Source organism: Urocampus carinirostris, chromosome 1 (assembly GCF_059441175.1).
Source record: "Urocampus carinirostris isolate Australia breed hairy pipefish chromosome 1, RoL_Ucar_1.0, whole genome shotgun sequence".
Lineage (NCBI taxonomy): Eukaryota > Metazoa > Chordata > Actinopteri > Syngnathiformes > Syngnathidae > Urocampus > Urocampus carinirostris.
The window spans coordinates 29,675,414-29,688,346 of record NC_142349.1 but is presented as its reverse complement, the minus strand read 5'-3'; the positions used below and the strand labels follow the sequence as shown (position 1 = coordinate 29,688,346).

At 38.4% G+C, this 12,933-nt stretch overlaps 1 protein-coding gene and 1 pseudogene across 1 annotated transcript; one reads left to right on the top strand and one right to left on the bottom strand.

The window, feature by feature from the left end:
- Positions 1-1,766: 1,766 nt before the first annotated feature.
- LOC148374236 (solute carrier family 22 member 13-like) lies at positions 1,767-6,689 on the bottom strand. Its single transcript, XM_088354724.1, has 10 exons — positions 6,363-6,689; positions 6,189-6,292; positions 5,784-5,938; positions 5,532-5,700; positions 5,330-5,453; positions 5,157-5,251; positions 3,535-3,746; positions 3,362-3,470; positions 3,064-3,270; positions 1,767-1,839 (listed from the first exon to the last, which is right to left on the bottom strand). Exons 1-10 carry the CDS (start codon positions 6,483-6,485, stop codon positions 1,767-1,769), a joined length of 1,371 nt encoding a protein of 456 aa, XP_088210850.1. The 5' UTR covers positions 6,486-6,689.
- A 4,461-nt stretch (positions 6,690-11,150) lies between these two features.
- LOC148374235 (U2 spliceosomal RNA) lies at positions 11,151-11,315 on the top strand (annotated as a pseudogene).
- Positions 11,316-12,933: the final 1,618 nt, after the last annotated feature.

Genomic DNA, 12,933 nt, shown 5'->3' with positions numbered 1-12,933 from the left:
CGGCCGAGGCGCGATAGTATCTCTTGCATAGAAAAAGTATCTTCCTCTTCTTTTTACCTTGTCCACTTTCCTGCATGTCTTTTGTGGGGTCCATTGTGAATGATAGCTCTTTGTGGCAGTACCATACAGTAAGTATACTGTTTGCAGAGCAGGGAGGGGACATGGAGAGCATGCAGAGATTCACTCATACTCACCGGTTGCCAGGTAGAACTCTGCCACAAATGGCAGCGCGTACTGTACTGTCATTTTTACTTTGTACACTGTAACCTTTATAACTAGTGGCAACATTTTCCCGTTCAGGTACTTTGTAACCTGAAACCTTTGTACGTGGAAACATTTGTAAGTAGAGGTACCACTGTATTTATTTTGATTTTTTCATAGGTACTAAGTTGTGCAGCTGAGATAGGCCCTATTGATAAAAATGAGTGATATATCTTTCTTAGCAAGGCATGTGTGTCATTCAGTATTGGAGCATTTGTGTGTCTATAGTGACATATTTTCACTTAATCAACAAATCCATGATTGTACATTAAATAATTCCTAAAGTCAAGCTCTCTTCTCTCCAACACAACTTTTTAGAGTATTGTTTACTTGACATTACCGTATGCTTATTTATTAACAGGGCCACAATACACGCAAAAAATAAATGCTTGATCGGAGATAACATTCGCTAGTGTTGGGTTAGGTTGGATCCCCTGAACCAGTAGGGTCGTAGGGGCATAATTTCTTGTGGTTTGTCTTGGGCAAGTACAGCCTGGTGGTGCCAATCCCTCTCCATGCAAACAAAGTATACAATGACTATGACGTTGTCGTCTGCTACCAGTGCCCGAGCCAATTCCTATAAGAGCCACGAGTTCTGTCTAACAAAAAACAAGCCACAAACAAAAAAAGTTGCTGTACAAAAAATGTTGTACAGCGTAACAATTTGAAAGGATCAGAAAAGCGTACAAAATACAGAGAAAACGTATATGTTGACTAGTCCACCGACAACAATGGCAACCAGATGATAAAGGTGCTGTAACTGAACCAGATAAGGAGGCTACTCCTGCTACTGGTAACCATTGTGAGGAGCAAACCCCTATCCAAATTGGCCTTGAAAAGGACTGGCTCGGCCAGGCTGTACTTGCGCAAGACACACCACAGGAAGTAGTAGCAAAACAACTTAAGGAAACCGTGAACCTTGAAATAGAAAAAAATACTGGGAGGGGGTGGTTATGCTTTAATAGCAGCACATTTTGGGGCTGAATGAAAGTTTTTTTTTTAATTAAACTTGGGACTTCTGATGTTTTAACCAATGATGGACAGTGTGTAATATTTAGTGCCTTCTAGCAGTGCAAAAGCTTTCATTCAGTAAGTAAAACCAAACATTGATTTGAATACTAGGAGATATACTTGAACTATCAATGAACTAACAATGTTACATTCTATAAAACAATCATAGGTCGAGAAATGTGTATTTCTTTTACATAGTGAAATCTATACCTAAAGTCGCCACAATGTTTGACTGTTGTCTTGCGGCTTGTTGTGGCACTGGTTTTTATTTGCATTAGACAACAATGCCATCTAGTGGTCAAATATTACACACTGGGGCTTTGAGGATCGGTGTTCCCTCCATACACCGTGATTTGTGCACTCGTAGCAGATTGACAGAAGTCCCAACAAAATTTGCATGAACATGTTTTCATTTCACTTTCACAAATGTAATAAATTGCTTATATCTTTAATATTGTGAGACAATGTAGACAAACAACAAAGCAAAGGTTGGTTTAGAATTTGGTCGACTTTGTTCCCTTTTGCTGAGTAAGATTTAAGTCAGCTCCGTTCTTCTTTGTGCCATTTCTATAAGGACGACAATAAAACAAAAAAATCCAGTTTAACTATCAAACGAAAAAGAAAAAAGTCATATATAATCAGTCCTTTTTTCATATGAAGAAAAAAACGGAATAGAGCATTTGAGATCAATGATGCAAATTTACATCTGTTTTCAACATGTGCATCCTCTGTTTTGTTAGATGATTTACTAATTTAAGTTCTACAATGATATTCATTGACTAAAGAACATCAGCTTTGACCCTTAACATACCCTTTCCCTTTGTTATTTTTCTGCTCGTAAAACTTCTATATAAAAAACAGTTTGGTCTTTTCTAGGCCTTGCCACAATTTAAGACATGACCAGAACTGGAGTCCATAGGCAAAAAGGATCCAAGTTCATGCTGCCACATGCCCGCACTTGCCATACCTGTCAACCTCCACAGCTCCATGCCCTTAAATGTTGTATTTTCCCTTACAAAATACAAAATAATCTTACACCATATCTTTTTTGCAAACGTGTTTATTTATGTAGTTTAACATGTTATATTGTACATGTGTTTTGTTATATCATATACATTATTAATTAACATTTTGTTGTGCAATACTGAGTTGCTTGACATGAATGAGGTTTATTAAAAAAAGTTCAAAAATGAAGTAGCTTGGACGTTCACTGTAGAAGGAAAAAATACATGCAAATATAATTAAATAGAATAATACATTTTCTTATTCAAATTATGAATTCATTTTCTGCATTAAATTATTGTTGTAATATACTGATTAAAGGGATAACCACAAACCTGTCTTTTTTCATTTTCTCCTTTTATACTTCATTTTTTTCTTAACTTCTTCATTTAACAATAATGTTTTCTAATATAATGCATCAAAGCAAGTGAGCCGTTTGAGAGCCGGCTCTCTTCAATGATTTGAGCCGAAAAAGCCGGTTCTCTAAAAAGAGACGGACTTCCTTTCACTACATAACCACCACATTAAATCTGAGGCGACAGATGCATGCGCACAGTAGCATCAAACCGCTCGCTTCGTTTGCAACGAAACAAAACGATACAGAGAAAGATGCTACCGCAGCGAACTCGTTTGAATTATTTTGATTTGCAGTTGTGTGATAGTCGGTGTATTGACAAATTTGCGTTGTTCCGTACAGATTTTCTCGTACGTTGTGCACGTCTTAAAATGCGTAATAAACGTACTTTGTACGGCAAAAACGTACAGGTTGACAGGTATGAGTTACTTTACCTATTGTGCTGGACGTCAGCAGTAGAGTCAGGCAGCTCTTTGCTCCTGGTTTCTGGAAGGAAGAAGCCAAGAGCTGAACTGAAAACTGTAAGGCTGCTGAAAATGAGGATAGGTATGGACTCGTTGTATGCGGCCAACATGTTGACCAACGGAGCCAGCAGACCGGCCGCTCGCATGGCAATACCCCCAAAGCCAAACGCTGTTTGCCTGAGCAAAAGGGGGAAAAAAGAACTGTCCTATTGTTCTTCCAGCACCAACATCATATCTTGACACAATTAGCAATGTCCATTTTACTTGCCTGACTGAAGTGGGAAACAACTCTTGAGCGTAGACCATACATACAGATGTGGCCCCATTTAAAAAAAACTTTCCCGTTGTTACAAGAGCAGTGATAATAACTGCATTGCCTGCAATCAGAGAATCACTTTAACATCTTTGTGTGAAAATTATGACAAAAAAATAGCAAATTACCTTGAAAACCAAGGGTCAAGAAGCAAAAGAACGCTCCAGTCAGAAGTGTCGCAATGAGGGTTATTTTTCTCCCCAGCAATTCCAAAACCCAAATACAGAGTAGGTGGGCAGGTATTTCCGTAACACCAAAGATGAATTGAACCAGAAAAATGTCCAAACCGAACTTACCCACATTGAGAATAAGGCAGAAGTACCCTAAGTTTATTGAAAACCTATAAGCCAAAATAAATCAAATGTCAAAATAGACACATTAAAAGAACTGTTGAGTTTACTTAAGGAAATGTGTCACACATCCGAAACACTCAACTCAATGGAAATTTGAAAACACTAATTGCCGCATACCAAGTGCAGAACATGGAAACTTAACCCTTATGTTGTGTTAGGAATAGGTACTACCAACTATTTTTATCGGGTCTAACTCAGTCCCGAGCACCAAAAAGAAATGAGTCTCGCTCAATATAGTTGATACAACATCCTAACATTATCACATACATAACCATACATTCCCATTGTAATTCGATTTTATGCCCCTTGAGACGGATGAGTTATTACATTCTATAACCTTCAAGTGTGTCCCTGGAGACCCTAACACCAAATAAGGGTTAAATCTGTCAAACAGCACTGCAAACATAATGTAGCCCCCCAAAATGCATCCAAGTGGAACTGCTGCTAATCTGTACATCTGTTGGTTTTGTTTGACTTTTTGCACTACTGGCAGTTCTTTATAGCTAGCCACTCCTTGCACATCTGTTTCTTGGCACTATTGTACTTACAGTGTTATTGTTACAGTGTTATTGTTTACCTGACTTGTTTACCTGACTGCCCATTTTGCTAGCTGCTCCTCTTGCACTATTTGCACTACTGAAAAATACTATACATAGCCATAATTATTTAGTATATTATTAGTACTCGATACTCCAACTCAATACAACATTTTATTTATATCTGTACATTCAAGGAAACTGTGCGGGTCAGATGTATCGACATTTTGTTCTGTATACACGTGTACTAGAATGACAATAAAGTAGATCTGAATCTGAATATGACGAACATAATCCATAAAAACTTACACCATCTATAGGGAACATAAGAAGTCTTGTCGGCCAAACATGATATAAAACACCCCAGAGGACTACCACTAATGCTCGTTAGGTGCTGCAAACGGGCGAACAGAATTCACATGTAAACACAAGCAGTAAGCAACACTCTTAACTAGACATTGAGATAACAGTTAGATATTAATTTCAAATATGAAAAGAACTGTTCACATGTTACTACCATGTTGATATAATGATATTGTTATATTGTAGATTGAATCTAAAAATATGTATTCAGAATTATAATTCAGAAATGATCAAGTATTTTGTATAAAGATGAAGATCATGGCAACAGATAACACCAATCTAAAAAAAAAAAATCTGTAAATATTTTCCAAAATTATTTTCGGAACTGTCTGTGAGCTGTCCGGGTATTGTTTTGGGTTACCTGGTGCCCATGAGCAGCACATTGATGAGTCCTATAACTAGCATCGGCACTAGGTGTGCCCCGATTGATAGTAACTAATCACAAAAAAATATTCATACAAATAAATACATTGACAATTTCAATTTTGCTTCTCCTACCATGAGATACACACAATGAACAAATATTTCACCAAGATTGGTGTTGTAAAAATGGTACTCATGGCTCCGATTTGGGATTTTTCTTTCTTCTTTCCCTGTAAATGAGTAAAGGAGGAGGGTAACGAATTATTCCTCTCTTGGGTTCACATAGTCAAACTTTTACTCATACTTACCATGCATTCAAGTACATGTTCAGGGATTTCCTTTTTATTTATTGCTGCAACTTTCCTAATTATTCTCTGTCCCTCCTCGATTCTTCCTTGATTCAACAACCACCTTACAGATTCTGGAATCCACCTTAAAATGCCAGAATTTTCAGTAATTTGGCCGCCAAAAGCTTGACATATAAGGACTGTTTTATATTTTATGACATACCAAACGTAGAAGGTAACAACAGCATAGACGGCCGCCAGCACATACATTATTATCCTCCAGTTGCGAATTTCATAGACCAATCCAGCTAGGACACATTGCCCAAGAGCAGCAAACATTTGGCACAAACATGAAGCGTAGGATCTTTTGGTCACACCTAACCACTCTGTGGCTACAAACACGATATAACATGATGATGAGCAGAAAAAGACAAAGCATTTTGCGAGGTTTTTTCATGTATGTCAGCAGCCATACCTAATACAGTGGAGTTAATTCTGTATCCTGCGAGGCCAACACCAACCAGGAATTGCGCAACGATGTAAACGTAGAAATTTGGGGATGTACCAGACACAATGTTGCATATGAAGAGGACCACTGCTGGTATCTGTGTTGCTTTCAGGCGGCCTAATCTAAAATCCCCGATCAAAATAAGTATAAGTCAGACAATGGTTAGATATTAGAACCTCTCATATGCTTATGATCCACTACAACCTAAGGAAAAAAGTAACTATTGACACCTAATCCATTAGGATATGAGTTACAAATACTACCAGGTTTGATTCATCACATGGAACTAGAAGAATATAATTTTCCACTGAGTAATTCATGAGGAAGAAATGAAGCAATCCAAATTGGAGTTTATTTGAAGTATTAACTTACGGTTCAAAGATAGGTCCAAAAATAATAGAGCCGAAGAGAATACCCGCCATGAATATTGTCTGCACAACATATGGAATATTGGACTTGTCACAGACAAGATCAAACTGCAAAATCAGAAGTCACACTATTAGCATAACTCCATCATTGATGAAACAACAGCTTACAATCACTTACATCAGTGACTATCGTCGCATCGTATTGTGTGTCCAAGTAGATCCAACCATTCTGGCACACCGTGGTCCTGTTGAGTCCATGTTCCCTGATAGTTTCAATGTCCCAGTCAACTGGAGCAAACATGTGACACCCATCGAAAGAACCATTCTGATCCTAAAGAACGGTCAAGATCAGTTGCTCTTCCAATGTTAGGTTGGGAGCAGCCTTGAGAATCCAGTTGGTATTGCAATGTCGATCTGGATCAGATTGGATGAAGAGAAAACTAGCAAAACACACAGGCAACAATAAATTCGGCAAGGTTAGTGCTATGAGAGCAATTTTCTGAAATTTTCCAAATTCCCCGATGGTCGTCAGAATGTCTCCAAACTCCATTTTTCAGCATGTGGGACAAAGTGGAACATTGCAATGTTAAGGTTCAAGCAACTGAATGGTTAACACTCAAAGGGTTAATGTTTAATGGACAGTACAGAGAATATTTATGTGTTTCACTCAGAAAACAAAATCACACTTCATCATAAAAGGATAGAAAGTTGAGAAAATGACATGAGGGTTAGCATCATCATAAAACATGTTGGACTGTGGGGAGACTTTTCTGCTGTCCTCTCACAACCGAACCAGATTGGCTTAGTATTGTATTGTCATTTGTTTTGGAGATGGATAAATGGTATATGGTAAATGGTCTGCATTTATATAGCATAATGAATCAATCCTTTAACATTTTTAAGGAAATGTTGTCAATTTGTGAAGCAGTGTGGTGAGAGTCGCAAGGCATTGACAACAAATATAAGCGACTAGCTTTTCAGCAGAGCTTTTTCCTTTCAAAAGTCGGAGAGGGGCGACTTTACATGCACGTCAGCAGGAACACGGTCACCGGAGGAAATGTGATCACCACAGGGACCAAAATCAGTTCACCGGAAACATCGGTTCTGAAAGATCTTGCAAATTCTTGCATCGTTCATGCATAGGTTCAGTGTTTTTGCAATAAAATGTTATTTTGCAAGCGAAGTGCCCTTGTGTTTGTGAAAAGCATTGCTTTGATATTGGTGGTTTGAAAAATGCAAAAACAAAAGCACCAAAGTTTCACAAAAACTCTTTTTCTTAAATTTCTGTAAAATTAGTATTTTCCAGAAACTTAACAGTGTTCAACTGTTGTTTACTAAATAATGGTAAAAGCTAGAAACATATTTTTTCTAATGAAAGATGAGGGTTCTTTTCATATGTCCTATGTCTATACTGTATAGCTACAGAACTACATTTTCTTTAGGCCTTCAAAAATGAGTCAAAATGGCAAAAATTCTCAATTTGAGAAAAATGTCCGGCATTGAATGAGTTCATCAACAGGCTCAACCTATCTAAATTGAGAATTTGGTGTAGCTCTACATTGCAAAACAAAACAATTAGAAAGCAGAACTGACACCAACAGGTGGCGAGACATCCAGCAACTCAAGAAGGAAGGGACGAAACTAGTCCAAATAAAACTACCCAAAAAAAGAGATTGTAACAAAATCCAGAACAAAAGGGGGGAACATTTTCAGTGTCAAACTGAAAAACACAGAACCCTTCTGGGCCAGAATTCATTTTTTCTCAGAGGTAACAGAGAAAATGTCCAAGAGAAAAGTTTCTGGATACCCATTGAATGGACAGGCATCTAGCCAAATGATTAATTGCCACCAAATGGAAATCGGGCCCAAAATCTGCTGTTGAGCAAGAACCAGAGCAGCATTGCCCTTGAGCAGCCTACAGCATCGCCACAAAGGTTCTGGAACACCAAGAAACACAATCAAAAAGGGAAGAAGAAAGGACAGGACATTCTAGCAGCACAAGTATTAAAATGTGAGTCAGACTCTAAATTGAATGAATGAACCTTTAATTTTCAAACATGACAAAAGCAAAAACAAAACAACAAATCGAAAAAGGAAAAACATGTTTGAAAGGGAGTCGGAAGACACATATGCTTATTAAATCCTGTATATTTACATGTAAAAAATAACTTGTGACTTTACATATTTACATTGGCTCTGTCATCATCATCACCATCACTACTTCCATCACTTTTTTTTACCAGCATCATTATCATCATTGCTGTCTCCATATATTTTCAGCATAATATATAATTAGAGTATCTACTATGATAACATAATTTTCTTGGGCGCTCATGGTGAAACTACTGCTATGTGGTGTGAGTTTTCCGTCATCTTTGGACCTGCTACCTTAGAAGGTCCGCCCCCAGGCAGCAGAACCTCCATTCATGAGTGTCCTGATCTCCGCATTAAAAAGACAAGGTACGGGAGCTTGAGCCAGATGCCTCCAACATTAAGCTCCCACTTGTCTGCCCTAACTATGAGATGTGCAATGTCTGATTTGTGTGCTTTTAAAGATGTGGATCTATGTGATTGTATCCCCATTTAAATTAAAGCTAGAATATTTTAAATCCCCAAAATTTGAGTTTAGCAGAATGTGGAACGTAGAAGGCGGGAGTAAAAAAAGTAGCATTCAAGTCATAATTTACCGTATTCAATTTAGCTAAATATACACATCTTGACAAAAAAGAAAGAGGCACTTCTAAATCAAGTTGATTTTGGGCTGTTGTTTTTAGTCCCAGTGGCTTTGCTTGCTGTGTTCATGGGGACATTCATGTGGAAACACCAATGAAAAGAAATATTGCATTGAACATGAACAAGCAGAGTCAAAAGATATAAAAAAAAATAAAGACAGTACAGTATAGATAAAAATAGCGTGGTTTAGTCACTTTGAGTCTACGTAGTTTGCATTCTTTCTCGTGCGATGTAACACTCGTTTTTGGTTGCATTAGACATTACAGCAACATCTAGTTGTCAAATAATAATCACTGTCTTTTTAAGAGCACGGTGATTCGGACTCTCAAATTATGTTTGTAAAAAACCCAGTCTTGTAGGAGCACCAAATGTACATCAAATATTAGGAAAGGTGACTATTGCTTACATTTTAAATACAACAACTTAAAATGCTCTGGCAACATGCCATTGCAATGTAAATTGGTTTGGTTATTTCAACAATTTTGCGTGTGTGTGAGTGAGTGAGTTAAGGAGGGGATTTTTTTTATAGGGCACCTTTGAGTTTGCAAGTAAGATGCCCTTGTATTTATGGAAAACATTAATTAAATATTTGAGGTATCAACAATGCAAAAACAAAAGCACCAAAGTTAAAGTTCTACATGAAACGCATCCTTTTCACAAATATTTTAATGAAACTGATTTTAATGAAAATGTACACAGGTGAACTTTTGGCCTCTGCGAATGTCGTTAGCCAAGTTTTGCCTGAAGCCACCCCCTATAAATACCAACAAAATCAATAAACATCTGCTTTTGTTTGTCTCTAATGCCCTCTGGTGGCCAAATTGGGTAGCTCCCTACAACTCCGAGCAGCCGACTCCAATCTCCAACCATCCCGGCCTCAGTGGGCCATTTTCTTGTATAAATATAAATTTATCACTTCAGATGAATTAATCAGTCATTTTTTAAATTCAAATGATTAATTGATCCTAATATTCACCACAATTCTTTTATGTCAAATGCCAAACCACGATCCATTCTGGCACACCAGGGTCTCATTGAGTCTACCCTCCTTGATAGTCCCAATCCACTGGGACAAACATCCAACACTTGCTAAGGGAACCATCGTGCACTCGAGGAATAGTCAAATTCAACTGCTCGTCGGACGTCAGGTTAGGAACAACCTTGAGAAAATCCAGCCCGGGTTGCAACGCAGATCAGTATACGACTGGATGAAAACTAAGCTGAAAAAAGAAAGCATTACAAATAAATTAGGAAAGGCTAAGTCCGAAAAAAAAGCCTTTGGAGCAGAGTAGAGTTTTTAAATAGACATTTAGATTTTAGTTTAAAATAAATTGTGCTTCTGAGAATGCTACGCTACAGTCTGGATTTGGTGAACTAGGTGTAAGCCGATTTCCCTTCGCAAATAACAAAGGGGCAAAACAGAATAATTTGTAAGCCAGTGCTTTTTACAGAAAATGTGCGTTAATTGCCAATGTAAAGGATAAGGTAGGAAAATGAAGGCAATCAACAGGCTTGGGGTGTAACTCAATACATGTAACGGCATTACATAATAAGGATACAAAAACTTTATAAATGTATTCTGTTACCGATTATAGAAAATACTTCAAATTCCTGGTACATGAAGCCGGTTTGTGAAAAGAGTGCGCTTTCAATGTCTATAGTTTTTGGGTTATTTTAAAGATAAGCAAGTGGTTTCATTTTGTCCTAGTAAACACTTCTTAATTTGCTTTTTTTATTCCAGTGGCGCCATTTTCACGTCAGTGTTTCTTTTGGTTTCACAAGGAATTAAAAGTGAACGTCTCAGCCGCATTTCAACCTCTGTGCCCGTTTTCTTCATGCTACAAACATCAACCCAGAAGACAACGCCATAGTTCCTGCAGATCCTTGAAAAAATCTTAAAAGGCATTACATTCATTGTTGTAAATATGAGGCCACAATTGGCGTTAAAATGTCTTAAATCCACTTTTCGAAAGTCTTAAAAACGTGAACACATAAGGTTTAATTTTGTTTGAACTAAAACGATTTTGGAACATTTATCAATTGCCTTTATTTAATAATCCCCCGATTTACTTCAGTGGCAACATGACATAACTGCAATAACGGAGCTATCAAACCGGTGATGTCGTTTCAGTCGAGCCTTTCAGATCTTAGGTCTACCCACTATAGAGATAGGATGTGCTGAAAAAATTGTTAAAATGTCATGATGCTAGTGGTCTAGTTGACTTTTATTACCACTATGGCCAGGCTTTGATGCTAGGTCCTTAGCTTGGCCTTTTGTGTACTTTCTATGAAGTCACTATCTTTGATTTTTGCATTTCGGAGATGGAATATGAGCTTGCTCTGTCCACTCCACGCATCGGCCCGGTATTGCAGTACCTCCGGGAACGGTGCATTCGCAATGATCGCAGCAGGGCTTTAGGGCTAGGACCTTAGCTTGGCCTTTTGGCTGAGAGTAAGTGTCCCGGCTCCTAGGCTTTGTAGCGTATTATGAACTGACCGATAACGGATAATGGATAATGAATAACGAAGATAGATCAATAACCCTTAAAAACCCCCTACCCACTATAGAGTGCTTCGAGGTCCTAAGATTACCCACAATGCATTGCTGGCGCCCATTTTGGAAGTCCACAAAGCTTTTCACTTCATTGTTATTGTTCAGCGAACCAGTTAGATTCTACATTGTAATGCCGAATACGTGCGTTATTGTTGGCTGTTGTAGCCGAGGGGAAAAGGGTGGGAAGGGCTTCTTTAGACTTCCGAAGTGTGTTTACGATCAGGGGATTGAAGCTCAGGAGAAAAGTGAACGGCGAAGACGAATGTGGCTGGCAGCTATCAACCGGTCGAATTTGCCAAAGCTTGACTGTGTTCGTGTTTGTTCTGACCACTTTCTGACAGGTAAATTGAATTATTTATGATGTAGAAGTAAATTTTAAAAAGGTTATGGGACATGTGTACTTCATGACAACAGCTCGACGACCCCAAACTACTTTTATAACATGTATGTGAGGTATTTCGCCGAAAACGACATTTAAAAACCGAACAAAACTCCGTTTCTCATTCGTACACTATTTTGGTGGAGAAATTCAATGCGGTTTCAGGGAAAGAGCGTCTCCTTTCCTCAGTCAACTCGCGTCAATAGAGGATTTAAAGCCCCCGAAAGCTAAGCTAACTTAGCCACCGGTGCGCCGTTCGGAGAAGCGTTGCCTTTCCCGGGTTGTTCAACATAGAACAAAAAGGGAAGCAACATGAGAACAACATTCCCCTAAACCTGCAACACAGTTGCAATGGGCACACAGAATCGATGATGACTTGTCAACAATGATCCATGGTTGTGAACTTGGCTGAGACAAACTCTGAGAATGTAGAACTTTCCCTTTCACAATCTTGTTTTCATCACCTTCGCTTGTGTGCACAGACACATCCCGAACCCAACCAGACACGAATCTGTCGTAGGCTTCCATACTTTTGTAATTTTGAAAATCCTTCAGTTCACAAAAGGGACTTGGGTGGAAAATAAGATAGTTAACAAGTTCGATGTAAGTCACACACGGCAACAAATCGGGATCAGACTTCCAGTCCTTGTTTTTAATTTTGTAGGGATCCAATTTTCCAATAAAATGCAACTTCGCAGCGTACCGCTCGCGTGCTTGCTTGTCTAAACTCTCCACGTAGTTTTCCATAGTGTTGATGGACAAAATCCGTACACAAACGAAGCTAGTTGAGTAAATAAATAGACAAACTGAGTAAATATTTGCTCCTCTCGCTATCACCGCTTGTAATCGACAGACTTCCAAGATGGCGGCACAAAGCCGTGTTACTATTTTTAGCACAAAGCGCGGAGCCCTCTATACACGCAGAAACTTGGACAAAGACCTTTACTTTGGACCTTGGGAAGGTCTAAATGTAATAATAACACCATTTTCTCAAGCTGTGCCAGGTAATGTTTACGAGGTGCGATTTATTGTGTGCAAGAAATATTTGTGAGTTTTTTTTGTCCACTCGGTATTATTTTATTT

Coding starts and splice junctions, on each gene's coding strand:
- LOC148374236 (XM_088354724.1), bottom strand. CDS start 6,485: ATGTTTGCTCCAGTTGACTGGGACATTGAAACTATCAGGGAACATGGA. Junction 6,293..6,362: donor ATGCGACGATAGTCACTGAT/GTAAGTGATTGT, acceptor CTGATTTTGCAG/TTTGATCTTGTCTGTGACAA. Junction 3,747..5,156: donor TTCATTGTGTGTATCTCATG/GTAGGAGAAGCA, acceptor TTTGGCTTATAG/GTTTTCAATAAACTTAGGGT.